This window comes from Lagopus muta, chromosome 14, assembly GCF_023343835.1.
Source record: "Lagopus muta isolate bLagMut1 chromosome 14, bLagMut1 primary, whole genome shotgun sequence".
Lineage (NCBI taxonomy): Eukaryota > Metazoa > Chordata > Aves > Galliformes > Phasianidae > Lagopus > Lagopus muta.
In genome coordinates this window covers 16,228,940-16,253,855 of record NC_064446.1, presented here as the reverse complement: position 1 = coordinate 16,253,855, position 24,916 = coordinate 16,228,940, and the positions used below count along the sequence as shown (strand labels likewise).

At 47.8% G+C, this 24,916-nt stretch overlaps 1 protein-coding gene across 7 annotated transcripts in view; it reads left to right on the top strand.

Moving 5' to 3' along the window:
* The first annotated feature begins 1,096 nt into the window (after window positions 1-1,096).
* Window positions 1,097-24,916, top strand: part of RAPGEF6 (Rap guanine nucleotide exchange factor 6) — a 105,490-nt gene continuing 81,670 nt past the window's right edge. For all 7 annotated transcript variants that reach the window (XM_048960258.1, XM_048960257.1, XM_048960262.1 and 4 more), the window contains exons 1-4: window positions 1,097-1,220; window positions 20,603-20,673; window positions 21,241-21,297; window positions 21,770-21,853. In XM_048960258.1, the coding sequence (XP_048816215.1) occupies window positions 1,152-1,220; window positions 20,603-20,673; window positions 21,241-21,297; window positions 21,770-21,853 (281 nt within the window). In that variant the 5' untranslated portion in view covers window positions 1,097-1,151. The remainder of the gene's footprint in view (window positions 1,221-20,602; window positions 20,674-21,240; window positions 21,298-21,769; window positions 21,854-24,916) is intronic.

The window sequence follows — 24,916 nt, the reverse complement described above, 5'->3', positions numbered from 1 at the left end:
CAGAGCCCTGTCCAGACCTTTGTGTCATTGCAGAGCATCTTACATCGTCCCTGCTGGGGATATCAGAGATGTTATCAGTGCTGGCTCTGAAGTTCACAGCCGTCCGTTCAGCTGTTGCTGTGCCTGCACTACTCGGCACAGCGCCCAAAAGTTAAGGAAGGAAGGAAATGCCCAACTTCCCCAAGTTTTTATTGGAAGGAAACACCAGAAATATCCTCGATCAGCTTGGAACGGCCACGTGAAGCCCTTCAATACAACGACTGTGCCAAAAAGGGCAAATGAGAGAACGGGAAAAAATAGCAGGGAAAGGGACGAAACGAGACGAAACCCTTCTTTATTGGGAAGGAAATAGCAAAAAGCCCAAGGCAGCACAGCACGAGCGGCAGCACACGGGACGAGAACCGCCCCCCCGCCCCCCGGCCGTCCCGCGCATGCGCCGCGCCCCGCCCAACCCTCGCGAGCCTTCGGCCCGCGCCGCTCCCGAACCGAAGCCCCAGAGGGGGCGTGGCTTCGCTCGGCCCCTCCCCTCCCTCCCGCCCGCCCCTCGGTCTCCGCTGATTTTCTGGTTAAAGAGCCCGCTCTTGCGTTTTTCGCTCAGGGCGGGATGCGCGGTAGGCGAGCGGCGCGGGGGAACGGGACGGCGGCGGTGGTCTGAGGAGAGCCGAGCTCGGTGCTTGGAGTGCCGTGCGGGCTTCGCTCCGCCCTCGGGGCTCGTCGGAAAAGCCGCCGACGCGGTGACGCCGAACTCTCCGCCCGCCCGCGTGGCTTTGCGCGCTGCCAGCCGGCGGGCGGAACCGCTCGGGGCGGAGGGGCGGGCGCAGGGAGTCCCGCTCCGGCCGGTAACTTCCCGCAGCTCGGCACGGCGGGGCCGCGCCGCCGCCTGGGCCCGCGCGATGGGGAGCGGCGGCCGGCGGGAGGCAGCGGCGGCGGAGGGAGCGGGCGGCACCTGCCCGGAGCCGCGCCGCTGAGGAGCCGGGATCCGCCCGGAGCGCAGCGCAGCCCGGCGCCGCGCCCGCCTCGGCCTCGGGCCGCTCCAGGAGGCCTCCGGGGGGCGCCGCCCCGCCGCGCCGTGCCGGGGTTGAGGGGCCGCCGGCGGGGCCGGGCCGCGCGCTCCGTGCCGGGCCCGGGGACGTGCGGGGCACGGCGGGAGGATGAGCGCGGCCGTGGAGCCCAGGGTGAAACAGGCGCTGCGGAAGAAGCCGGCGGAGCGGACGCAGGAGGTGAGCGAGACCGCGCCGTCGGCACCGAGTTTGCTGATATTTTAAAACGTGACAAAATCAGTTCTTTTTTTTTTTTTTTTCCTCTTGAATCTGTGCCCGCTGCGCGGTGCCGCACGGCCCGGTCCCGGCGCGGTGCCATTGCCCGGCGCTGCCCCGCGTGGCTCCGGGCTCGGCGCTGTGGCTGGGCGCTCCTGGCGGTGCGAGCTGCCCATGCCGCTCCGTGCCGGCCGGGGCCGCGGTTCCCTTCCTTCTAAAACAAACTTCTCGCCGCTATTGCGTGCCCGCTCGGCGCTGGGTGGCACGGAGCGGGGCTGCGCTCTCCGCTCGTGTGACGTCGGATATCGGATTTGTGCCCGCTGTGCTCTGCCGTAACGATGAGCTGCCGCTGCTCCCTTTGCTGTTTCCTTCCCCCCCCTCTTCCTCCCCCCTTTACTGCAGAACTTTTCCCGTCTGCAGAGTTCCCTCCGTTCTGCCACCCGCTGAGCCCCATTGAGGCGATGTGTGCCCCAGTCCTGGAGGTACCCGATGGGTCCTGAGAGGCCTGAGCTTTGGGGCAAGCTGCCCGTGGCAGCAATGGCTCTAAGGGGGCTGTGACGTCCCAACCAACCCAACCGTGCTGTGTTTCACGTTATGGTTATATGAAAGCATAAGTTTTGTACAGCTGTGTGACTTTAACCTGACAGCATTGTGATGCCTGGATGCTCGGGCCATGCATGGGGTTCACGTGGATTTGTGTCCCTGGGGAGATTCGAGTTGGATGATGTGAGAAACTTCTCCAAAGGGCAATGAGGCATGGGCACAGCTGCCCAGGGAGATGGGGAGCTCCTGTTCTGGGGGTGTTCCATGGCTGTGGGGATGTGGCACTGGGGGATGTGGTCTTTGTGCATGGTGGGGTGGGCTGCGTTTGGGGATCTTGGAGGGCTTCCCCAACCTGAATGATTCTGTTTCATGGCTTCGTGTAGATTTCTGGAGGTTCCTATGGACTCTGCTATCAGGGCTGCATGCAGGTTTGCTTTTTGCAAAGTTGTCTCAATTCTGGAGGAATTAAAAAGAATTTGCTAGCCTAACTAACAGCACCTCTTAAAAATGATTAAAAAAAGGAAATCTTAATTCCCTTGCTGATGTGGCCCCTTTTTTGGCAGGCACTTAGAGACACCGAGCAGCCCAACTACTTGTGATTAAAGTTAAACACGTCCCTGCAGCTTGGCAGCACTGGGGCCTCTGTTCTCACGGGGCGGGTGCTCGCAGCCAAGGAGCTCTGCTTCTTGGATCCTTTCTGTCTGTATACATTCAGCAACCGGCCTGATCTGAGAGAGGCATTTCCCTGCTTGGAGAGCCCCGTGCACCTGGGAGCTGGGACAGCAGATGGGGATGGGGTGATAAGGGAACAGCAGGAAGTGATTGCAACAGGGATTTGATTTCTATTTGGTCACGGTGCGGAGCATCCTGGCACACCCCGTGCTGGGCAGGAAGCACAGAGCTGTGCCCGGTGTCCCTCCCTGGCTGTGTGCCGGTGACTCGGCCGGGAAGCATCCAGCTGTGCACGGGCAGAGCTGTGGGCTCCCTCCTACTCTCCTAGGAAGGCACGGTCGGCTCCTCCCATGTGCATCCATAGAATCACAGAATCACCCAGGTTGGAAGGGACCTCAAGGATCATGTAGCTCCAACCCCCCTGCCTGGCAGGGCCACCAAACATACACATTTAGATCAGCTTGCCCAGGACCCCGTCCAACCTGGCCTTGAACACGTCCAAGGACGGGGCATCCACAACCTCCCTGGGCATCCATCCAGCTGCACGCAGGAGAAAACCACCTTCTTCCTCAGCTGTGGCTGAGATGTGGTGATGAGCTGAAACTTCTCACCTTGGTGGGTCTTGGTCCCCGTTGGTCCCTTCCTGCTCCTCTCCTCCCTGATCCTGCAGCTCACCTGGCTGTCCCAAATTACAGGCTGGGGCTGTGCTGATTAGTGGCATGGGCAGTGCCTGCATCAGCTCGTGGAAAAGTACAGGTAAATGACACCACGTCAGTTTTCACTTCAGGGTGCTGTGATTCTTTGTATGACTTTTAGGACTTTATCTTAACAAAATGTATTCGTTTGTGAGACCTAGGGTACGAAGCAGGGAGATACTAAAACCTTTATACAACTTATTTTGGAGAATATCTTGATGGTTTGCCCGAGTGAAAACTTTAATTATCGGCGCAACAACTATTTTTGTTTGGAAAAATGTCTGTTAGGGCAAGTTTTCAGCATTGTGGTAGCATTCCAGTGCTTGCTAATTGGGAAAGTGCATAACTTATGCATATTAGGCATGTACACACTTGATTTTTTTTTTTCTTTGGGTGTTGTTGCTCAGATGCTTGGTGCGTTAACATGGCTGATCTCTGGTTGTTCTGCTGAGCTCCTGGTGTTATGGCTAACGCTCACTGATACAATTTGATGGCTGTTTTGTTGCTCTGTGTGGCAATTTCAGTTTCCCCTCAGAACTGCTCAGATTTTGGGAAATCCTGGCATTTCTGTGCTTCCACGCATGGCTGTGTGTTGTCTCGCACATCCCTGCTCTGTGCCTCGTGTCACAGGTGGGGATATTGAACGAGCAATTTGGGAGCATTTCCATAGGAGGAAATGGCTTGTTCAAAGCGCTGGGAGGGAAGGGCGAACGTTGATGGCACTGTGTGCTCTCTCATTAAAGGCCTCACTTTTTTGAGGCCTGGAATTCCTTATCTGATCCGTATGAAGGCTGTGATGTTGGTCTGTTGGGAGTGGTTTAATGCCTCCAGCAGGTAGGGTCTGAGTGGCTGATAGAGTAAAACAGCGCGTGGTTATGCCTCTCTTTCTTCCTTCTTTTTCCCCTTGAGCTCCTATGAGCGTGCTGTCCTCCATCTCCAATAGATCCCTTTCCCAATGCAGGCATCTCTCAGTTCTTCATGACTTTGCTCTGGTCGACATTGCCTTTGCATGGCCAGAAAGCTTTTTGCTTTTATTGGGCTTCAAAGAGTCAGAGTTTATTTTTATACTGTAAGCTCTTGTATTTTCCTAACTTTATGCTATGTCTTGTCTGGGTATTCGTGATTAATGTTAATTCAACTTGATTTGGCAATACCGACTCCTCCTCCTCTTCCTGTTCCCTTTTTATTAATACAGTGGAAAGGGGAAAAAAAAACCCTAATTTACACAATTGTGTCATAACAGAGTCTGCTATTTGGAGCGTGCATGTGATGCTTCTCGACAGCTCATACACAGAGATTTAGATCTGCGTGGATCTAAATCATGCACAAATAGTGCATTGATGGGCATTATAAAATGGCTGTAATAAATAAAATACATTATTGCTGACAGCATAACAAAGGCACTCTTGTACTGTAGCACAGCTGAGCCAAACAGAGGAGAACATCTGCTTCTTGTTTCCAGAAATAACTCGTATTTTGATGGGTGTTTTTCATCCTTTTTAATAATTTTCTGTAAACTCTGTAGGTGAAGCGGTGGGTTTGGCTTTGCTCACATTGGTGCTTTGTGCAGCTCTCACTGTAGCAGTGTTTGATGATGACAGTGTCGTTCTTGAGCAGTTTTTGTAATGTAATCAGAACTGCACACTCACTACAAACCTGAGCTTCTTGCAATGATCCTAACCCCAAAAAGGGATGTACACTGAATGAAGCTGCATGTGCTGCTTTGTGTTTAATAAAAGTCCCTTGTTGTGTGTTGGCTCTTCCGAAACTGGCAAAGGGTGACAATGGAAACCTGACCCTTGCCATGGTTTCCTACTGCTTAACCTCTGTCTTAGGTTTTACCTCTTGGTTTTTTTTAGTGATAAGCTCTTTTACAGCCAAGCTTTCTAAACCATTGTCAAGAGGCAGCAGTTCTGGAGCCCCAACTGAACGGCAGTGGTTGTGCTGTGTGAAATAGCAGATTTTTCTGTGGCTCTGTGCTTTGATGCCTTTGTAAGGAGCTCCCAGGCAGCGCACTGAAGGGCTGCCCAGCGCTGTGCATCCTCAGCTCCTCACCTTGCAGGGCCCCTGGGCTGGTCTGTGTGCAGCTGCAACGGGATGGAGAGAGGCATCTCAAATTCATAGAATCACAGAATGGCCTGGGTTGAAAAGGAGCACAGTGCTCATCCACTTCCAACCCCTGCTGTGTGCAGGTCACCAACCAGCAGCCCAGGCTGCCCAGAGCCACATCCAGCCTGGTCTTGAATGCCTGCAGGGATGGGGCATCCACAGCCTCCTTGGGCAGCCTGTGCCAGTGCCTCACCACCCTGTGGATGAAAAACTTTCTCCTCATATCCAACCTAAACCTCCCCTGTCTCAGCTTAAGACCGTTCCCCTTGTCCTATCACTGTCCACCCTTGTAAACAGCCGTTCCCCCGTTGCATTGGTTATCTCTGGGTTGAGAAGGAGATTGCAAATGTATCTGTACGTGTTTGCAATTTACTGCTAATAAATTCCTGGTTGGATAGTTCCACGCTGTATGCAGATTGCCGTTCTGTACTCATGACAACAGTTACTGTTTGCAGTTACAAGAATATAAGCATTGTAATATAATTACGAATACTTTACATGCAGCCTTGTGAAAAAATGAGCCGTGTTAGTGGCTGACAGCTCTCGGTGAATTTGGATGGGGAAGAGTGGTGCTCTCTGATGGATCCTACTGCATCCTTCATTCCAACAATCCCAGTAGAGCCCAGTCAATGCACGTATTGCTGGCTGGTGCAGGCGGTGCGTAGTGCCCCCTTCCTGGGGCTGGCAGCAACAGTTCTCTTCTGGGTAATGAAATTATCTGGCATTGCTAATCTGTCGTGGCTGAGCGCAGGATTCATGCCTTTCTGCAGTGCAAAGTCTCGCTTAAAATTAGTGGCATTTTTCTGTGGTTTTGCTCAGTTGTTTTCCTCACTTGAGGAGTACGGTTGGTTTGCCTGCTTTTTGGCCCAGCCAGAAGTGCTCATTGATGTGGTGTGGTCTCAGTACGCTTCTGGAGACCAAGCAGTGGCTGTCAGCACAGCGAGGCAGTGGATGGTGCATAGGAGCAGTGGTGACAGCAGCAGTGGGGGGTTTGCTGGGGCAGGTTTGTATGAGCACAGCATGCAGCTCTTATTCACTGCTGGCAGAAATGCACAGCCACTGGTGTTGAAAAGAGTGTTGTGTAGCGGAGAACTTGCTGTATGGAGTTGTGCTCTTTGTATCCGTCGTACTTTCCATGGAAATAATTATGAGGCATTACTTTGGAGCAACCTACTTACAGCACTGCAGCATCTACCAATTTATTATTTTTTTTTTAACCAAATGTTAATGTGTAAATATTGCTCTGTAAGAGGCTGAATGCCTCTTAGGGATTTTTGTTTGTTTCTGACCAAGTTTTGAGCTTGTTTTTGTTGTTCTTCCAGTGTTGCTCATATTCGCCTTGTGATTATTTATGTCTCAGATGCAAATACCGTTACTCTGAGTCTTGGACGGAGTGCCATGTTTGCAGAACAGGGCGTCTGGTGTGGATGCTCTGCAGCTGTTGTCTGTCTGCAGTACCTGCAAGGGAGCTTTGCCGGTGGTTTGAGCAAATAAGTATTTTTTTTCCAGCTTTCTTAACAGTTAAGGCCTGTTGAGTGCAGTCAAATTTAGATTCCAGGCAAATAAATCAGATTTCAGGACTCTGTACGTACCCTGGCTCTGCTGAAGTGTCATTATGGTATTAATGAATAGCTGCTCCTTGAGTTTCAACTCTGTCTTAACAAAATGCCCTTGTACGAAGTATTTAGTATGAAACAAGTGGAGCAAATAACGACTGTTTGTTGGGTGGTGGTTTTCTTTTTTTTTTTCTTTGTTTTTAGCATCAGTTTCCATATCAACCCATCTTGTGGGTGAGGTGGTAGGAAGCAGCCCTGGGCAGGACTGCTGGGGCAGGAGTGAAACAGACTCAGGTGGAAATGTGAGTGGAGGTGCCTGAGCTCTTGAGGTTAGTTGTTTTTATAACAATTGTGCTGTTTTATGGTTACAGTGTGGCATTTCTGCTGCATTCCTGGTGTGCAGAGCCTGAGTCTCAGCAGGCTGTAACCTCTGCTCCTGTTGGCACTGCAGTATGGAGTGTCTTCACCTCTGGCCTTGTGCAAGTGGAAGGGTACAGGTGGTGCTTCTACAGGTGATGCTTTTGGGTTGCATGCACGGCACTTGAAGGGTCGTTCAGTGTAAGCTGGCTCCTTGGCCCTTTTCTCCTGCCTGTTCCAGCCTGCTCGGTGGTCAGCCTGAACCAGCTGAGTTTGCTGCTCAGTGCAGAGTTCCCAACTGCTCCGTGCCGTGACTCACACGAATTCCTGCATGTAATGGGAAGTCTGCTATATGGAGCATGTATGTATTAAAGAGGAGATCAAATTACAGCATGCTAATAACTCCATGGACAATGGCTCGTGTGTTGGCATTGTTTGCAGAAAGTTCAGGGTTTGGGCTTGGTGTCTCACAGCATGCAAGGCCAGAAGCTTCTTTGCCATCCTTGAAGACCTCCATGGATGTTGACTCCAGTAGAGGAGTGTGAATGTGGCACTGAGGGACATGGCATGGTGGGCTGGGTTGGGGCTGATCATAGAGGTTTTTTTCTAACCTTAATGATTCTACATAGCTGCCTGTTTGATTGGTGGAAACGAGGTGGGGAGGAAGAACACGGCTCTGCTTTGGGGCAGCAGTGAGTGGGTCTCTTCAGGCGTCTCCTTTGCCTTCAGGAAGCAGTGCTGCTCCTCGGCTGATGGGCTGAGATGGAGCTGAGCCTGAACAGCGAGGCCAGCAGCACCGTTGGGCTTGTGGCTTCCTGCATGCCTTGAGATGAGGCTGTGGGATCTGAAAGTCTTAAGCAAGTGCTAGGAGAGCACAGTATTTCTCTTGTGTGTCATTAAGCAAAGAGACAAGCTGCTTTTCCCTCCCATCCCACTGCTGCTGCTCGTTGTGGTGCATCTGAAGGAAGCAGGGCCACACAGCTGGAGGTTTGGTGTGGCCGCACTGTGCCTCTGTGTGTGTGGACAGGGATCTGTTACCTGCCAAATGTGTGGTGTTTAGCTGCCTTTTCAGGTATATGAATATACAACAAGCATTTTAAAGCTATTTTCTGAGCCTCTTACAGGTGTGATGTGTGGGGCCAGCCTGATGGGCCCCAGCCTGGGGCAGCCTCCTGTGCCTGGTGTTCTGTGTGCCCTGGGTGCATGCAGGGACAGCTCGGCCAGAAGCAGGCTCTGATTTGTTTTTCCTTGCTTTGTTTTTTCAAGCTTTGCGTTCTGTTACCATCCCAGCACAGGGAAATATTCTGGTTCCATTTCATTAGCGTTGTGCCTGTTGATTCAGTGCTGGTGGGTTAAAGGAATTTGAGAAACTGGTGTGGGTGTTGGTAAGAATCCCTAATTAAATCTCTCCAGAATACATCCAGCTCTCACTCTTCCTGTGAGATGACTCTGGGAGCACACAGCCTTCCCTGAGTCTCTCCCCTTTCACCTGCTGGTCTTCTGATGCCCGTCCATCTGATTCTGTGCATTTATTTTTTTGTTCCCTGTGTATTTGTGTTCTGTTCTGGCTTTAGAAGCCCTGCTCAGTGGTTCTGGGGTTTTCTGGTCTCGCAGTACAGTTGTCAGCAAGGCTTTTGTAGCTGGGCTGTTACCATCAAACAGAACCTCGCTGTTTTCACTGTGGGGCTGTTAGTGAATGCTGGAAGCTCACGCAGAGAGTATTTGTGGATCTTTCTCAAGCTGTTGGCCAAAGTGGCGATTTGCATCCCAAAACTCCCAGCTGTGAGGAGCAGAGATGACAGCAGCTTGCATCTTGATCATCTTCACAGCAAATGGAGGACTGGGAGCTCAGCAGAGAGGATTTTGCAGATTAGGTCAGGGAGTTAATCGATGAAATATTGCAAGGCCCGTTTTTCTAAGCTGTGATGATAAGATGGCTGTAAATCTGGCTTGTAGGAGGTTGAAACAGCTCCTATTTTCTGAATATTGCTGACAGTGGAGACTTGTAGTGCTGCAGTGACAGCATGCTCTCTTGCTGATGGGTGGGCAGGTCATGGCTTTGGGTGCCCGGCTGGTGAGCAGATAACTGCTCCCTGCAGCTTTCCCCTAGGAAGCTGTTTAGTTCTATTTTCACCAGATAATACAGCTTCTGCATCATCCAAGTCTTAAACATCCCTAAAGCAGCAAACAAAGCCGTAGTGCATCGAGGTGGCACAGCTTCTCAGTGATTTCCAGGGAGGGTTGGAAGTGGTGTTGCTCTAAGATGACTTTTCCTATCCTTGCTTCCAGTTACTGTTCCTGAAAAACTGGTTTCTCATTTTAATGGCAGCTGTGACAGCTGTAGGAGTGAAACCAGAAATTATCAGGCAGTCCTGGAATTCTTTCTTGAACTTAATTCCTTTAATGCCTGTCTTTCCTCATGCTGTGGAGTCATGCACTTAGTTACATCTGCGGAGTAATTATTTAAGAAAAAGCTGTTGTTGATGAATTAACATTGGAATATGTAATGTAACCTTGGAAGAAAAAAAAGCCCCACAAAATAACCCACCCTTCCATGGTGTTATCTGAATTTAAACAATGAGTTTAAGGGCCTTTATGTAGTAAGAGTGTTTTACAAAGCCTAATCTGAGCTAAAAGACCAGCCCAGTGCCTTGTTACTAACCCTGCAATAGAAACTCCATGGAGATGCTGGAACAGAAAGGAAGGGTGAGAAGAGGGTGTGGAGGGAGGTGGGAGAGAACTGCAAGTACTGCTGGCATTTGGAAAAGTTGCCAAATGGAAGAAAAATACATTTTTGTTCTGCTTTTGTTCTCCAAAACTGCAAAAAGGTGGAGGGCAGGCAGTCAAAACGTGTAGGTGGTTCAATTCCTCAGAGACAGTATTAAACCCTGAAATACCACGCTAACTAAAAGTCCTCATAAAAAATGTAATTCTTTTTAAAAGAACATCCTTGGAGTAGTATGGCAAAACTCGCTTCTTGTAAGCGCTACAAGGAGTCCTTCTGTAATACTGAACTTTGACACAACTGATTCTTGTATCGCTTTATGTAAGGCCAGCTGGGTGGCAGCACAAATAAAAAATAACGCTCGGTCTTGAAGAAATAGTAAGTGTGGTGCAGAAGGAAACTGGAAGGGAAAGTGCTCACTTGTGCCCAGGCCCTGTTTCGCACGAGGGAAGCCAGCAATACCTTGGAGCAGTCAGTGAGCATCCATGGCATACTGCTGCCTTGGGCATCCATGGCAGGCTTTGTGCTGGCTGATAATCCTGTGCACACAGTGTGCCTGTAATCCCATCCTGAGAGTGTGAAGAGCTGGTAATACGTAGGTGGAAATGAGTCTCTTAGCATTAAAAAGTGTCTTGTGCTGGTCTTGTTAGTGGCAGAGAAGCTGAATGCTCTTGAGGTCTGAACTTTCTGGGTCAGCTTCCAGCTTGCAGGGTTTCTCCTCTCACACTCCACACGTGCAAACTTGTTTTCATTGGGAAGTACATTACAGAATAGATCTATAAAGAATAGCAGGAACTCTGATGGCTCTTCTCATAAGAGGTTTGCTGTTGCCATAATGCTGCTTTGCTAATGCCTGCATTCTCACTCAAGTTATTCCTGGGTCTGGGTGGTTGTCTTGTTCCAGTGGCCTCAGGCTTAAAGTACGGAGGGCTTTCCTCTATCTGCTGAAACCATGATTCACCTTGCTTCTCCTCTTGGTGATTTCAATACAGTATTTTGAAAGTACCCTTAATCCAGGGAAGCATGCACAAGCTATGTGGCATCCTGCGTCTGACTTCTCTAGGTTCCTTAGCTCTGCTAGTTGTTGGTTGTCTTTTAGCGTGTTAAGAGAGCATCAAGTTGTAGCAGAACAAGTTAAAAAAATAATAAATAACTGCCTTACAAAATTATCTCTTAATTGGAAAAACAAGGCTGTAAAGTGTTGACACTTAGGCAGTCCCGTCCTCCATGGTTAATAAATGTTGGTCCTCTCGGTCTGCAGGGAAAGGATATTTGCATTGTGCTGTGGCACATACAGTTTGACTTTTTGTCCACATAGGAATTCCTTCAGACAGAGTTCCAGGGCTGTGATAATACTTTTCACCTGGACAATTTGCATTTACAAGAGCTGGAGAGCGAGTTCTGCCTTTACTGTGTGTTGTGTATTCAGAGTTGTGAGGTCTTGAATCACTTCTGCTGCTGGACGTTGACTGGGAGGGTTTTTATGCTCTTGTCACAGCCTGGTGATAGGCTGCCTTGGTTTGGCCAAGTAGAAGTGATCTTCCCAACTTGTTGCGGAGGGAGTTTCTGTTCCTGTTTCCCACTTGAAGTAGGAAGGAAGCTGGCAGTCCTGTGTTAGGCTACTGACCTCCTGTCGATAAACTTTCTGCTTCCATTTGTGCTGATAATGCTTCCTTCAGCAAAGTCTCGTGTAGCTGATGTTACATGTGACCCACAGGGCGGCTGCAGGAGGGTTTATGGGGTTGCTGAGCTGGTGGGACTGTCTGGTACTTGTGCAGGAGGTGGTCCTCCCCCCTCGTGCTCTGTAGCTGCTTTGTCAGCCCAGCTTTGCTGGGAGCAGAGCTTAAAGCTCCTCCTGTCCTGATGGGTGCCCATTTCCTGAACTAAACCATCATTGACAGTGCTGCTGTAAAGGAAGAAATGAGAAAATGTGACAGTGAGCTGAGGGTGGGATGCAGCATGCCTGTCACTTGTGACCTGTGCTCAGTTGTTCAGCTGTACCCTGGAACCTGGGCCATGTTTCTTTGTCAGTTTCCAGGATCTATCTTGTGGGCAGCATCTCTGTAGGTGAGACTTGGGTGTGAGCTCAGTGTGTGAGCTGTGAGCTGCTGTAAGGTGCAGGGGGCTTGTTAGCATAGAGTAAGAGCTGTATGGAAGCATTTTCCAGGGTAGGAATATTTGGATAGCTAAATCATCACACTTTGGTATTTTCTTCTTACTATAAGTCTGTGATATCAAATTATTGGCTAATAATTACTTTGTCTGTGAGTCACAGGTCAGTAGTTATTATTTGTAAACCTTCATCTCATCCAACCATATCAGCATTTTGGAAGAACGCTGTCTTGTCACTGCCTGCTACCAGAACCTTCTTCCATTTGAGATTTTCCTGTGCTGTGACGTCCTGTGAATTTATGGCATCCTGCCCTGTCCTCCCTAAAGAAACATTTTGGCAGCATTTTTAATTGTATTTTTTCTGGCCTTAATAACAAAAGTTATCGAAAATAGCCCCATAGATGCAAGAAAGCCCATGTGAGCATGCAAGTTAAAGCTTTAAGCTTAGGAAAAGCTGTGTTTTCATGTCGCTGCTCTGTCTATAAAATTACGACTTCCAAGACAGAAGCAACAGTGTATGTAACCCCATCTGCCCTGCAAACCTCACTGGTGGAACCTGGCTGTCCCTCTGCTGCTTTTTTTCCTTCAGACAAGAGATGCCATTATGCTGTAAGTATTGCCCAAGAAAGAGGAGACTGTGCTCACATTTCTGACTTGCTGCACTCTGAATTTTTAGAAGCTACATTTAGTCTTTGATTCAGGGTTCTGTGAAAGACACAGTGGTCCTTCTCACAGCTGGGCAGCCCTCATACGGAAGCAAAGGACCCACTTGTGGGTGGTGTTCACAAGTGCTGCTGGTTTTCTCTGTGCACATTGCCTGAAAGGGGCTGATGGAGCTCAGCAGACCTGCAGCAAGCAGTCTGGGCAGCGCTGCATGATTGGTGGCAGCATGACTACCATCTTAAAAAAGCTGGAAACTTCCCTTACTTTACATCTCTCAAATCCTGCCAGCGTGGCTGCAGAGAATTTGGAGGTGACAGCATTTAGCACTCAGTATGGTGCACATTAATGATGCTTTTCTTTTTTTTTCTCCCCTTCAAGCATTTGTCATGGGTGCTTGTGCCCTGAAGAAGGGCTGTGGGTGCCCCAGGAGGTGCTGAGGTGCTGAGGGCTGGCTGTCCCACTGAGCACTGCTGTGCTGTGAGTGAGTGCTGCTCAAGAATATGGGTGCCCAAATTTCAGTTGTATTGAGTAAAATGCCTGAGCTGCAATACAGGATCCTTCTGTTCCTCTTGGAGGGGTGTATGGGGCTGTGTGTGTTCTCCATGTCTCCTGTCACGTGCACAACTGTCCAGAGATCTGTGTTGTAATGGTGCATTGCAGCATTCTGTTGGTGGCCCCAGCATTGCATTTCCTCACCCTGTGCCTGCCTTCAACATGAGCTGATGAAACAAAAGTCTGAGTCTTAATGCATGGCGCTGCTTCTGGAAACCTGTTTGGGGCTCAGAATAAGTTAGCACTGGATGTTTTTTCATGTGCAGTGAATAATGGCAGTTTAGCAAGCAGAAGTCATCTACTCAACACTGAGATACTGATGTTTAAAAGTGGGTTTATTATATCCATAGAGTACTGTTAACTCTTATGGAGAGTGAGGTGATGGAGGAATCCCTGGGGGTGTTGCATTGCAAATGGGTGGTGACTGTGGTTTCACTGGAATGGTGCAGCTGTGATTTGGCTGGTTTGAGGTCCGTGTAGGTAAGAATAAATAGCCTCTGATTTTTGGTTGCTCTGAGCTGGCTGAAGGAGAACTTCCATGTATCTCAAGCCCAACATGGCCTCTTCATTTTATGTTCTGATGGTTAAATGATCACTTGTAATTAGCAGGGAAGATACCTGTACCTCTCATACTACCACTGATTGGGCTTCAAACCTTTCTTCATATATTTACATCATTAAATTTCCTCCTCAGCTCCGTTGTGGTTTCTGACTATTGCTGAGAACCACAGCAGCAGATCTTAAAGCAGCAGCCAATTGCCAACATTCTGAGTTCTGCTGCAGCAGTTTGTGTTCAGGTGTGGCAGCGGGGTAAACCTGCCTTGCTTTGTGGCCCTGCAGGCAAGGGCACTAAGAGCTACTGATTTCCCTTTTTTCTGCTGAGGATGTGTGTGTATACACATACAGAACTGCTAACATACCTGTGTGTTGTTGTAGCTGTATTGGAGTTTAGCTATCAGGATCAGCATTCAGATAATCACAGCTTCTCTCTGGGACAGAATGGTGGTTGCTCCCCATGTGCTTTCTTTCTCATCTCTAATGGGGTTGTGGGTATGAAGGAGCTGGAGATGGACTTTTTCTTTTACTCCTTCATGGGTTTAATTGAAAGAGGTTGTGGGAGAGCTTTACTTTTCATGCCATGCTTTGTTTGCAATTGCCATCTTCTCTTTTTTTTCCCCCCCAGCCTGCTGATGCCTTGTCATTAATGATGAATGAAAACACAGTATTTTAACTGGAAGCAGTGTGATGACTTTAATACTCTGCTGCTGTACCAAGCTGTTTTGAGAGTTTGCAGAGCTGGGTTCCTTTCTACTACCTGCATCTGAGCAGGTGACTCAAGTTACAATATTGGTGAGAGATCTTATGTTGACTTCAGTATTATTTATTAAGCAAAACTTAATTTCCTGACAAACTTTATCTTTGTTTCCTTGATTTCGCAAAGAAATACTTCATGATATATGAAAAAAATCATAAATGCACTGTTACAAAACTACATGTTATGATGACCCATTTATGTAAAACTCCTGGCATTAATTTATTGGGAACTAATTGCAATGAAGTGTTTCTGTTCAACCTGTTAGTCTTTCTCTGAGCTTGTGACGTCAAACAGAGCTTAGTGACGGATGTTTGGTGCAAGATGGAGCAGTGGTAGAATGTCATTGCTGCTGAGTTCAGCTCCAGCAGGGCTGAGGGGGAAGCAGCACCAGCAAATCCTGTGCTGGATGAGCATGGCCACACCATGTACTCAGGTGCTTTGTGGAGCAAGCTGTGTGCAGGCACTCAGAGCTGTCAGTAATGGACCTTCAGATTTCATCATCGGCTTCCTTTCTCCTTCTCCCTGGGTTCCTGTGCCAAACTTCCTATAAAATAAGAACCTCTTCCTTAGGGTTTCAGAATTCAGGCCCTCCCTGCCCGATTCTCTTTTTTTTTTTTTCCTTGTGCTTTCAAACCTGTTCCTCTTAGTTTCTCTGTGAAGCAGGCAAGCAGGTGTCTTTGGGGCTGGGACGAAGCCTGTTTAACCCAAGTACAGCTATTTGGGGGCAGCGGGTAGTGATCAGCAGTGAGCTGCTCGGCTAGGAAGCAGGGGTTGATCTGGAAGCCTGAAGGCTCCCTTTTCACCTGTTGGCACTTGTTGCTCCTGTGTTCTTTAGTCTCTTACTGAACAACACTTGATAGGAACCCCTGCTCCTTGGTAGGTGTGAGTGCTGTGACTAATTCTGGGCATTCTGAGTTTCCCGTGCAGTTGAGCTGTGAGCTCAGCTTGCTTTTGGTTTTCTGAGCTCAACATAAAAATCCGAAAGATGTACTAAAACTGAAGTAATGAGTGTATGGTAGCTTTATAGCAGCGTTTTCCTTAAAGGTAACTTTCCATTGCTGTACGTGTGTTCTGAGCCTTGATAAGAGCCATGCATCAGATACCCACTGATGCCTGGGAGCTGTGCTGTTTGATGCTCCTGGCCCTGCAATTGGAGCCTCAGGATCTGCTCTGCAAAACCCAAAGGAAGTTTTTACTCTTTCTTCCCTCTTGTGCAAAGCGGGGGCTCCAGAAGTGCTGACTCAGTGTGATGAAACAGCAGTAAAAACAATAATAAAAAAAATAAATTCCCTCCCTCATTCTTCAAGTGTTTTTCTTTCTACCACAGTCTTCTATCGTCGCGGTCCAGGGTTCATGGGTGGAGGCTGTTTATCTGCTCTGGGTGGGGGAGTTGCTGGGGAGCAGAGACGCTTTTTGTTTTATTTTCATATAGAAGAACTTTGCTTTATTTTTTTCTTTTTCACCTGGAAATGAGTAGTCGCATGGCGATGCTTTCTGCCTATAAATAAGCTGTAGTGGTGGCTCTGGAGCCTCTGTTCTTAAAGCAGATCTGCCTTTTTCAACTTGTGTTAAGGATGCTTCTATTCCTAGGGGTGAAATGTAATTCTGAAGTCTGTGCCTGTGGCCACGCATGCATGTTGTAGGGAAGTGCATTTAAGATGTAGGAAACGGCATGAGCCCCTTTGAGAGACGTGCTGCGTTTGCAGGAAGAAAAACCAATCCAGGCCTGCAAACTTTACTTCTGACAGTCCAGAAAAACTGAATCCAGATTTTTAGTTTCCTCTTGGTGGCTGTGCTGTTAACTCATGCTGTCAGTTGTACTTCCTGCATTCACAGCAGAAATGCTGTTCCTTGCATCTGTTCCTGCTGGATGAGGGCAGCACAGTGGGCAGGAGCAGCGTGTGCCAGCTGGGCCACGTGGGGTGGAACAGCCCGGGATGTTGCCCAGTATCATGTCCTAACACGGCCAATACCTGGAGCTGTCTGATAATGGGTACATGAGGAGGCTGTCCCTTGGCCATCTGAAGCTGTTCTGTTGTCTGCCTGCAGTGGTCCTGTGCTATAAAATCATTGTAAACAATTCAGGGTTTTTTAGCAAGATCCTAATAAAGCTCAGCTTTTCTTAAATAAACGCCCGGAGTGAGCAGACTGCTAATTGAGACCAGGGAGGTTTCACTTGTTGCTCTTCTTCAGAGAGAAGATTTCTTCATGAAATACATTCTGATGTCTTCCTGAGTAATGCTGTGTAGCCCTGAAGCAGCTGAACCAGTTCACTTCACACAGACGTCACTGGGAGCAGCCTGAGCAATTCAAGGCTGCTGCTGTGTTGGACAAGAGGCACTTCAGGCTGGCTTTTGGATTTTCTGGTATTTCTTGCATCAAGAGGTGTGACATGCTTTGCTCCTCAGTAGTGCTCCTTCAGCTCTGCTGTCCTGTGCAAGTGCTGTGTGATGGAGCGATCCATCTTTTCTCCCTAATAACGCCTAAGCTTTGTGTATCCATTTCTTTTAAAGGCCACTAGCTAGGCAGGAGGGTGCTTTAAAGGGAATTGCTGCTCTTGGTGTGCTGCCCGGCTCTGAGTGGAGAGCCCAAAGGCAGCGTTATTTTGCATGTAAACGTTAATAAAGTCAAATAGCCTCGCCACCAAGCAGGGCACGTACTGGTGGGGGCCTGGAGCAGCTGTGTCCTGTCCTGCTGTGGTCACCCAGCCAAGGGATGGATTTGTTCCCACGTGAGGGACAGAGCTGGGTGCGTCCTGGGGTCAGTGCTTCTGCCACAGTGATCTCTGGATATACGGAACGTGGGTCAGGCAGCTCGAGAATGTTTCTGTGTTTTTATTTCTTGTGTTACACCATCAGGAAAGAATTTGGGAGGACTATTTTTACAATTGGCCTTAAACAGGGAGTAAAGGAAACGGTGCGGATTCCAGCCTTTGGTGAAGTAACAGGAAGGGAAGCAATGAAAACCATAAACCATGCTGAGCAACATTTCCTCTCTTCTGCTGCACCCCCTACAGGTGACAAAGTCTGTATTGAGGCTGGCGGGATTCCTAATGAAAGATGCATTCAATCTATATAAGGAGCCTGCTGAATCACTGCGGGGTGAGGCAAGGCAGGCTGGAGGAGAGCTGCTGGCAGCTTGCTGTCTGTTTCCTAAGAACTGCTTTTGTTTGCTTTACTGAAACCTAGACATTTTAAATAACTACTTTAATTCAGATATTCAGCTGTTGTCCCAGAGTATGTCAAAACCCTTATCTTCAGGCCAGTTTGTTCATTGAAGGCATCTGAAACCCAGAGCTCTGGGTTGGTGCTGCATGGTGTACCAGGTGTAGCTGGGGGCTCCTTCCTCAGCCCTTGCATGTAATGTGCTGGGCAGTGCTAGAAGGGTTGTGGAGGGATTTATGGCTTCCTCAGTTTCCTTGGTACCTCTTTGACTGCTGAGGGTGGCTCTTGGGGTGATTTATCAGAATGCACAACAATGAGGTCATGTTGGAACTGTTTACTCTGCTTTCCTTCGAAACAGAACAGATTTCCTGCTCGGTATTTTAAAATAACCACGTGTTACTGGGACACCTGGCTGGGGTCACATCATACAGAACATCAGCTTTTTGTTTGATGTTTACTTCTGATGCAGTAATTTCATCCTTGTTCCAAAGTGCCCTTAGCATCCCAGGAGGGTTTAGAAACCTTTTTACCACCCTATGGCATGTGAGTGTGCTTCTAACAGAGCGCAGTTGTGCTGGCTGACCTGTGGTTGGTTTGTTTAGAAAAAGCTGTGAGCAGAACTCTCAAAACAAATCCTCTTCCTCTGTCCCTGGATCCTCCATCCCAACCCCTACAGCTTCTCCATGGATTAAAGGGCGAAGGCAAGGAGGTGATACAGCCTCAGGGGGTGGCAGGGGCACTCCTTACTGAGAGTGGATGTTAAGCTGTTAAAAGTTAACTCAAATAAAACTCAAAGAAGGCTGTGAAATCCCTTTGTCCTTAGGACAGGGGTGAGCTGTGCTTCAGCAGCTTTCCTGGGTGAGTAACAGTGTGCGGGCGGCGCTGCACGCTGCTGCTGTGCCCATAGCACAGGGATTGCTGCAGCATCTGCATCCCAGGCCTCATGGCTCTCAAGCCCATCCTGGCAGCATTCACAACCACTGCTTGCTGCTCTGTGCCCTTTGTAATGTCACTTGGCTGGACAGAAAACATGGGCAGACCCCTCCGTAAGGAAACCGGGGCGGGCAGTTGTCTATTGCAGACTGAAGAGCGTGTTGGGATGTACTATTTAAAGGGTGTTTTAGTTTCAGGGTGGTTAAAAGCTCTAAAAGTGCAGATTACGAAATAAAAAAAGTAACCCAACAACTTGGACCTTGGTCCGTGTGCACATGGTGGAATGGCTTTATTGTTAACAATCATTTCATACGTTGGCAGAGATTGCCTGTAAGCTTTCAGGGATTGAGTGCTCCGAGTTCTGCTCGTGTGCCATTTATTGTTGCACTTTGGCATCGTTGTTTTTATGGCACTTTCTGCCGCGGCGATCTGCAGGAGTGATCTCTGCCCTTTGTGCTGTGGTTGTGTGTTGGGCTGGTGCTGCAGCACACATCAGGTTTTTAAAGTAACCGCTCCTGTTCTCATGCTCTGTTCTATGAAGAGGAGCTGCCCTGCTCCGGGGGCAGCGCTGCCCTGAGGATGCAGTCACCTTTTGGAGCTGCAGCCAGAGCAATGAAGGAGCACCAGCTCTGTCTGCACACAGCTTGAACAGCTCATAGCAGTGGTGGTGGGCAGCTGGTGTTGCAGTGAGGCTGGGCGGTGGGAAATCCTAGCTTTGTAGATATGAATGCTAAGCATTCAGGCCTTCTGTTTAACTTTCATGGGCTTGGTAATGACATTTAAAAAAAAAAAAAAGTGGGAGTTTTATTGGTTTTACATGGCCTGCAATTACATTTGACCTTTCATTTGGTACAACAGTCCGTATCCGCTATATTTCTAAACACTGGGTATTAAGCCAAAGAACTTTCCTAAAGTAAACCCACTGTAAATTTTCATGCTAGCATTCATATTGATTTCTCTTTTGCAAATGCTGTATAAATGCAGTGCTGAGAACTCAGAGCATATTTTCTGAGGCTGAGCTGGAGACTCATTGGTGTATAACACACACAGCACGTTGTTAAAGCCAGCAGCCTACCTGCTCAGGACAGAAGCCAGGGTGAGGAATGGCCCTGGTGAGCTTCCCTTGACGTGTGGTCTGTACCACCAGCACAGATATTTTGGTGAATAGAAAGCATTCTGTGCAGAGAGGAGCTCGAACTGCTGCTTCTCCTAATTACCTGTTCTGCATGAAGTCCTGTCTTTCACGTGGGATCATCTGCATGTTGGAATATTGTTGCTTCATGAATGTTGGTTCTGTCCGTAGCTGCTGACGGGTGGCTGTGTGATGCTGTGCCCTCACAGCAAGAGGAGGGAGATGAATCCAAACCTGTGTGCTCTGTGCCTTTGTCAGAGTGTGCTGGAGGAGCTGCTGGTGCTGGGCTGAGCCAGAGGCCCATTGTGCTGCAGCTGGGTCTGAGATGGGTGCAAAGTCACTTGTACCATGTTATGGAAAGGTGCTGTAGCCCTCGGCACTGTGCTGTATGGTTTAGCTTTTCTCACGTTCTTTGCTCTTAGCAAAGCATTTTTACAGAGTTGCCTGATCTCTTGCCTCTTTAAACAGGTGTTAAAATGTTTTAGTGGTGCTATTCATCCAATATGAGAAGTCATACTGCTTGTTATACCGCATTTGCTGCAGTACCCATTCATGTACATCATATTTTCAGAGGTATTTTAATAGCAGGCTGCTTCAGAGCCTTGCTCAGGTAACTGTGCAGCCATTGCTGCAGCAGCTGAAGTGTGAGCATTCTGTGCATCCCAGCCTGGCTGCTGAGCTGGGCTGTGAGCATCAATGCAATTTCCTATGAGGCTGTGGAACTTACTAAAGTATTGGAGAAAGTAATGAAAAAGTGATTAGATGCTGTGAATGAAATTGCTCACATCTTTTTATTATTATTATTTTTGTCTTTTTAGGACTTAAATACAATCTACTCCTTCCTTCATGGGCTGGACATACTCTCACACTTCAGGGAGCATCAGCTGAGGTAAAGTACTGTGGAAATGGTGCTGCCGGGCTGTGTGCTGTGGAGGTGAGCAGGGGTTTCTCTGCCTGCACTTAGAGGTGGCAGAATGTGAGCTGTGTCACTGCAGTGCTGTGGCACAGAGTGCAAGCTAATGAGCTCTGCTGACAATGAGGGCAGGGCTTACTGCCATTTGTCTGCAAGGGGTTGTGTAGGAAGTACCCCATGTTAGCTCCGGGTTGCAGATGCCTTTGACTGTTTCAGACATCCAGATGATCTCAGAACACACAAAATGGAAGGCCAACAAAGCACAAAAAGTGCGTTGGAAGTATTTTAGTGCCTTCAGTTCTGTTGCTATGGCTAATTCCAACGTGTGGGAGTGATTTAAGAACAAGCTGAATGTTATCTATTTGGTTAACGAAGAACACCGTAATAATTTGAATTTTCTGGTAAAGCACATCCTTTATTTAGAACAAATACAGTTGAGTTTGAGGTCTTAAAGCCTTAAAGCGCTTCTGCTGAAATGTGGTGATTAATGGCTTATGATCTTTGGGGATTACCATTGAAATTAAATGTCTTCTTCTCCTTCAGAATAATGTCATCCAGCGCTCGCTATGAGAGATACAAGGGCAACCAAGTTCTCTTTTGGTAAGTACCCATATTGCTGGTGGGAGTTCTCCAGCAGAAGTGTAAACAAAACCACTGCAATGCATGCTGTAATACAACATTTCCTCTTTTAGCAGTTGTAGATACAAGACTTACAACACATAAGCTCAGTCAGGCTGGCTAGGAGCTTTGACAGGGGCTGGGGGTAGTAGTGCTGGTGCCTGGGTGGTGCCCACCAGCTGGAGCTCCGTTGGCAGCAGCAGCGTGGCTGTGTGCACCAAGAAACCAGTGCAAAAAAGCAGGCTGGGCTCCTCAGGAGGGGCTGGCAGCAGTGGTGGCACCTCGGGAGGAGCGGGGACTGGTGGCAGTGGTGGGGATGCTCAGCAGGTGGCACTCTTCCCCTGGCGCTGGCTGCTGAGCACGAAGCCCTGGCTTTGCTGGGATAACACTTTGTGTGAGGTGTTTTTGAGCTGCTGAGGTCGATAGCAATGATTTCTGGTGCCTTTTCTTACAGTTCAGAAACTATTGCAAGATGCTGGTACATACTGCTTTCTGGATCTGTGCTCATGAAGGACTCCATGTTTTTACCACCTTGCAGGTAGGTGAAATTGTAGTTGGTTGTTTTTTCCAGGTTAAGTCAAGATCTGTTTTCAAACCAATGTTGATGCTACTGTAACTTTTTTTTTTATACAATTTTTAAGGTCACTTTTTCTTTCTTTTTTTTTCCCCTGAAGTTGGGCAGTGGACAGAAATGTCCTGCTAACTTCATTTAAATCCCTTCCACCCTTCGTTCATTAACACCAACCATTAAGTCTTGCCTGGCTGAATTTTTTTAGTTTGAGAGAATTTGTATTTGGCTTATTAACTCAGGGGCCTTTTGAATCACTCCTTCTCCATGACTGTTTTCTGTAGAAGTCCTTGTCTCAAAAGCATTGCTGTAGATCATGCAGTTTCTGTCCTTGGTTTGAGGCTGTATTTTAATGGCTTCTGTGATTTCTGTGTTGAAGGAAGTGAATAGAGGCCAGCCGTGTTGGTTCCCAAGAGCTGCAGCAGTGGGATGTGCTTGAACAGAGGCTCGATATCTCACTTGAGCTGGACCTTGCTGTGCTGTGATGCTGTGCTTGACCTTGTGCATCACGCAGTGTTTGTGTCATTGTGTCTTGAAAGTGTGCTTCTAGGATAGGCAGGAGTGCTTAAAAAACAACAATAAAAGTTGTGTGATGGGCTCCATCTCCTGCCAGCAACTGAAGTCCAGCAGTGCCACAAGTGAGGATGTAACAAGCTGAGATTTACTTAAAGCCTATATGAAGGTAGTTGTTTTTCTGAATTTGTGGAATGTGTCACGTAACTGCATCATTAAGTTTCTTTTCTTTTTTAAAGAAGAAAAACAATTCTGTTGTTGCTAGTTTACAGTATATAATGGGTAATGAGGAAAAATAGCTGCTAGATAGAAAAGGGGTCACAAATTTCTGTTATGTGAACTGCTGGCAAGTTATGGTTTAAATGGTGTAGCTCTTGGGATGTGTTGTCCCCTCTTGCATTGAGAGCACATGAAGGGGATCGCACTCCTCTTCCAAATAACCAACCTGTTCCTGCCTGTGTTCTTGTTTTACGGGAGGAGGAATAATGAAGAATTGAAATTCGAGCTGACCTTTGATATGCTGAAGGTCTGGAGTGAAAGTGCAGACATGGACAGCTAGATAAACTAAAAGGATAGCTAATCAGTGAGGAGTTCAGGTGGGCGAAAAGGTGTTGAAACTGTCTGAATCTTTTTGTTTCCCCCAAAGCTTTTGACTTTGGCACCAACAATCCAGTCCCACTTGGTCCTCCTGGGGCTCCGGGGCCAGGATCTCAGATGGAGAAGTGAAGTATGATAGTGTTTGGTTGCTTTCCTTGGTCTGAATACCTCACGTAACACTTTTGTAGTTGAGGGATTTGCAGTCACCAATGGTTTGCAGGCTATTCTCAGTGAAACAGTGCTTGGATTATGTAGTACTATTCTTCCCATAACTATAATTAGCACTGTTTAATTACATTTAAAGTAGCATTTGATGTTATGGATTATTCCTTGTCCATAGCCAAGTCATTCTGAAAGGAGGCTCAAATTTGTGTCTCTAAGAAAGCATAGCATTGCCTTCATTCTCATCCCTTTGGGTGTCACAGAGATGCTCCTTTTAATAGGACACAAAGTGTCGTTTTCTTCCTTGCTTACTTCTGTCTTGTTCTTTTTGCTTAAGCAGTAACAGTGGAAATGGCCCACAGTGCACAGTGAGGTGTGAAGCATCTTCTCAAGAGTCGAAAAGCTATTTCAAGCTTTGAATAGGAAGTTGGTAACACAGTAATGACAATTACCTGAGTTCCTGAATTGATTATGATGCTGGTGTCTATGTGCTTGGCTTTTGTTTTTCCTCCAGAATCTTTCAGTGCATTTTAGTATTGCTTTGATTTTTACTTTATTTTTTTAGAAGAAATATGCCTTACCAACCTTAATAATATTGTTTGCCCTAAAGAAAGGGAGAGAGTTTGGTTTTAAAAGACAGGACATCTGTCCTTTCAGGTAATTCCTTTTTGGATAAGGAGCTCGATGCTGTGCACTTTCTGTCTAACGAGCATCTGATGCTCTACCTGCATGTCAGTGACATAAACTGTGTGGAAGAAAACATTACTCAGTATATTGATGCATCTGTGCTGCTTTAAAATAAAAAAAATCATCCTTGAAGAGTTCTGTGATGCTGAAGGGAGTGGAGATGTCCTTCCAACCAGCAGCCTTTTTGGAAGGCATCCTGCTTAGCTTTCAGGTATCAGATACGAAGCCCAGCTATTTGATTTGTTGAGTCTGGAATAAACGTGTCAACACGTGAGCAGAGGTGGGAGAGGTTGCAGACAGGTGTCATCTGCACAAAAGTGATGCAGGATGGTGGTAGCTTTGAGGCATCCCTGGGGAAAATGTGTGAGATCCAAAATAGAATCCTTAATGTGTGGCAGGCTATAAATGCCAGGGATGAGAAATTAGGCTTTATGGAGGCCTCCTAGTGCTCTGAAAAGGTTATGAGGCAGGCTGGAATAGTTCTCATTTTGAAAGAACTGGGTGGACAGAGGCATTTACTGTAACAGATAGTAGTTAGCAAATGGATTTCAGTTGGAAACTCGATCCTCGCGTGTGGCTGGTGGTCACTCCCTTCCAATTATCCCTTTGTAACACTGATGTGGTAATTCCAATTGTGTGTTTATCTCTGGAGCATTTGACAAACTTCCTATGGGGGAGGGGGGTGTATATGTCCATTTTTCTAGTGGTTATTATCTGTTTTGTTTTCAACTAGCTGCCTTGTACCTGTACTTAATAATCATGTGTGTAACTGCTGTTACAGTTATTGATGAGATACTTTCAATTTCTGTAAGTGTGACTGGAAGGGGAAGACCTGCTGCCAATTTCCTGCTCCCTTCCCACACCGCTTGTCCTTTCCCTGTCATCTGCCCAGCCCTTACCTTGACAGATGGAGGAGGCTCCAGTAGACCATTGCTTAGCCTGGCTGAGATGCTGGCCAGGCTCCCCTTTTCTTCATGTCTTGTTTCATCCATTATCTACCATTCTGATATTCAGCTCAGGAAAACCTTCCTGTCCTTCTGCAGATCATTAAAGAGTAAAATATCTGGATTGAGG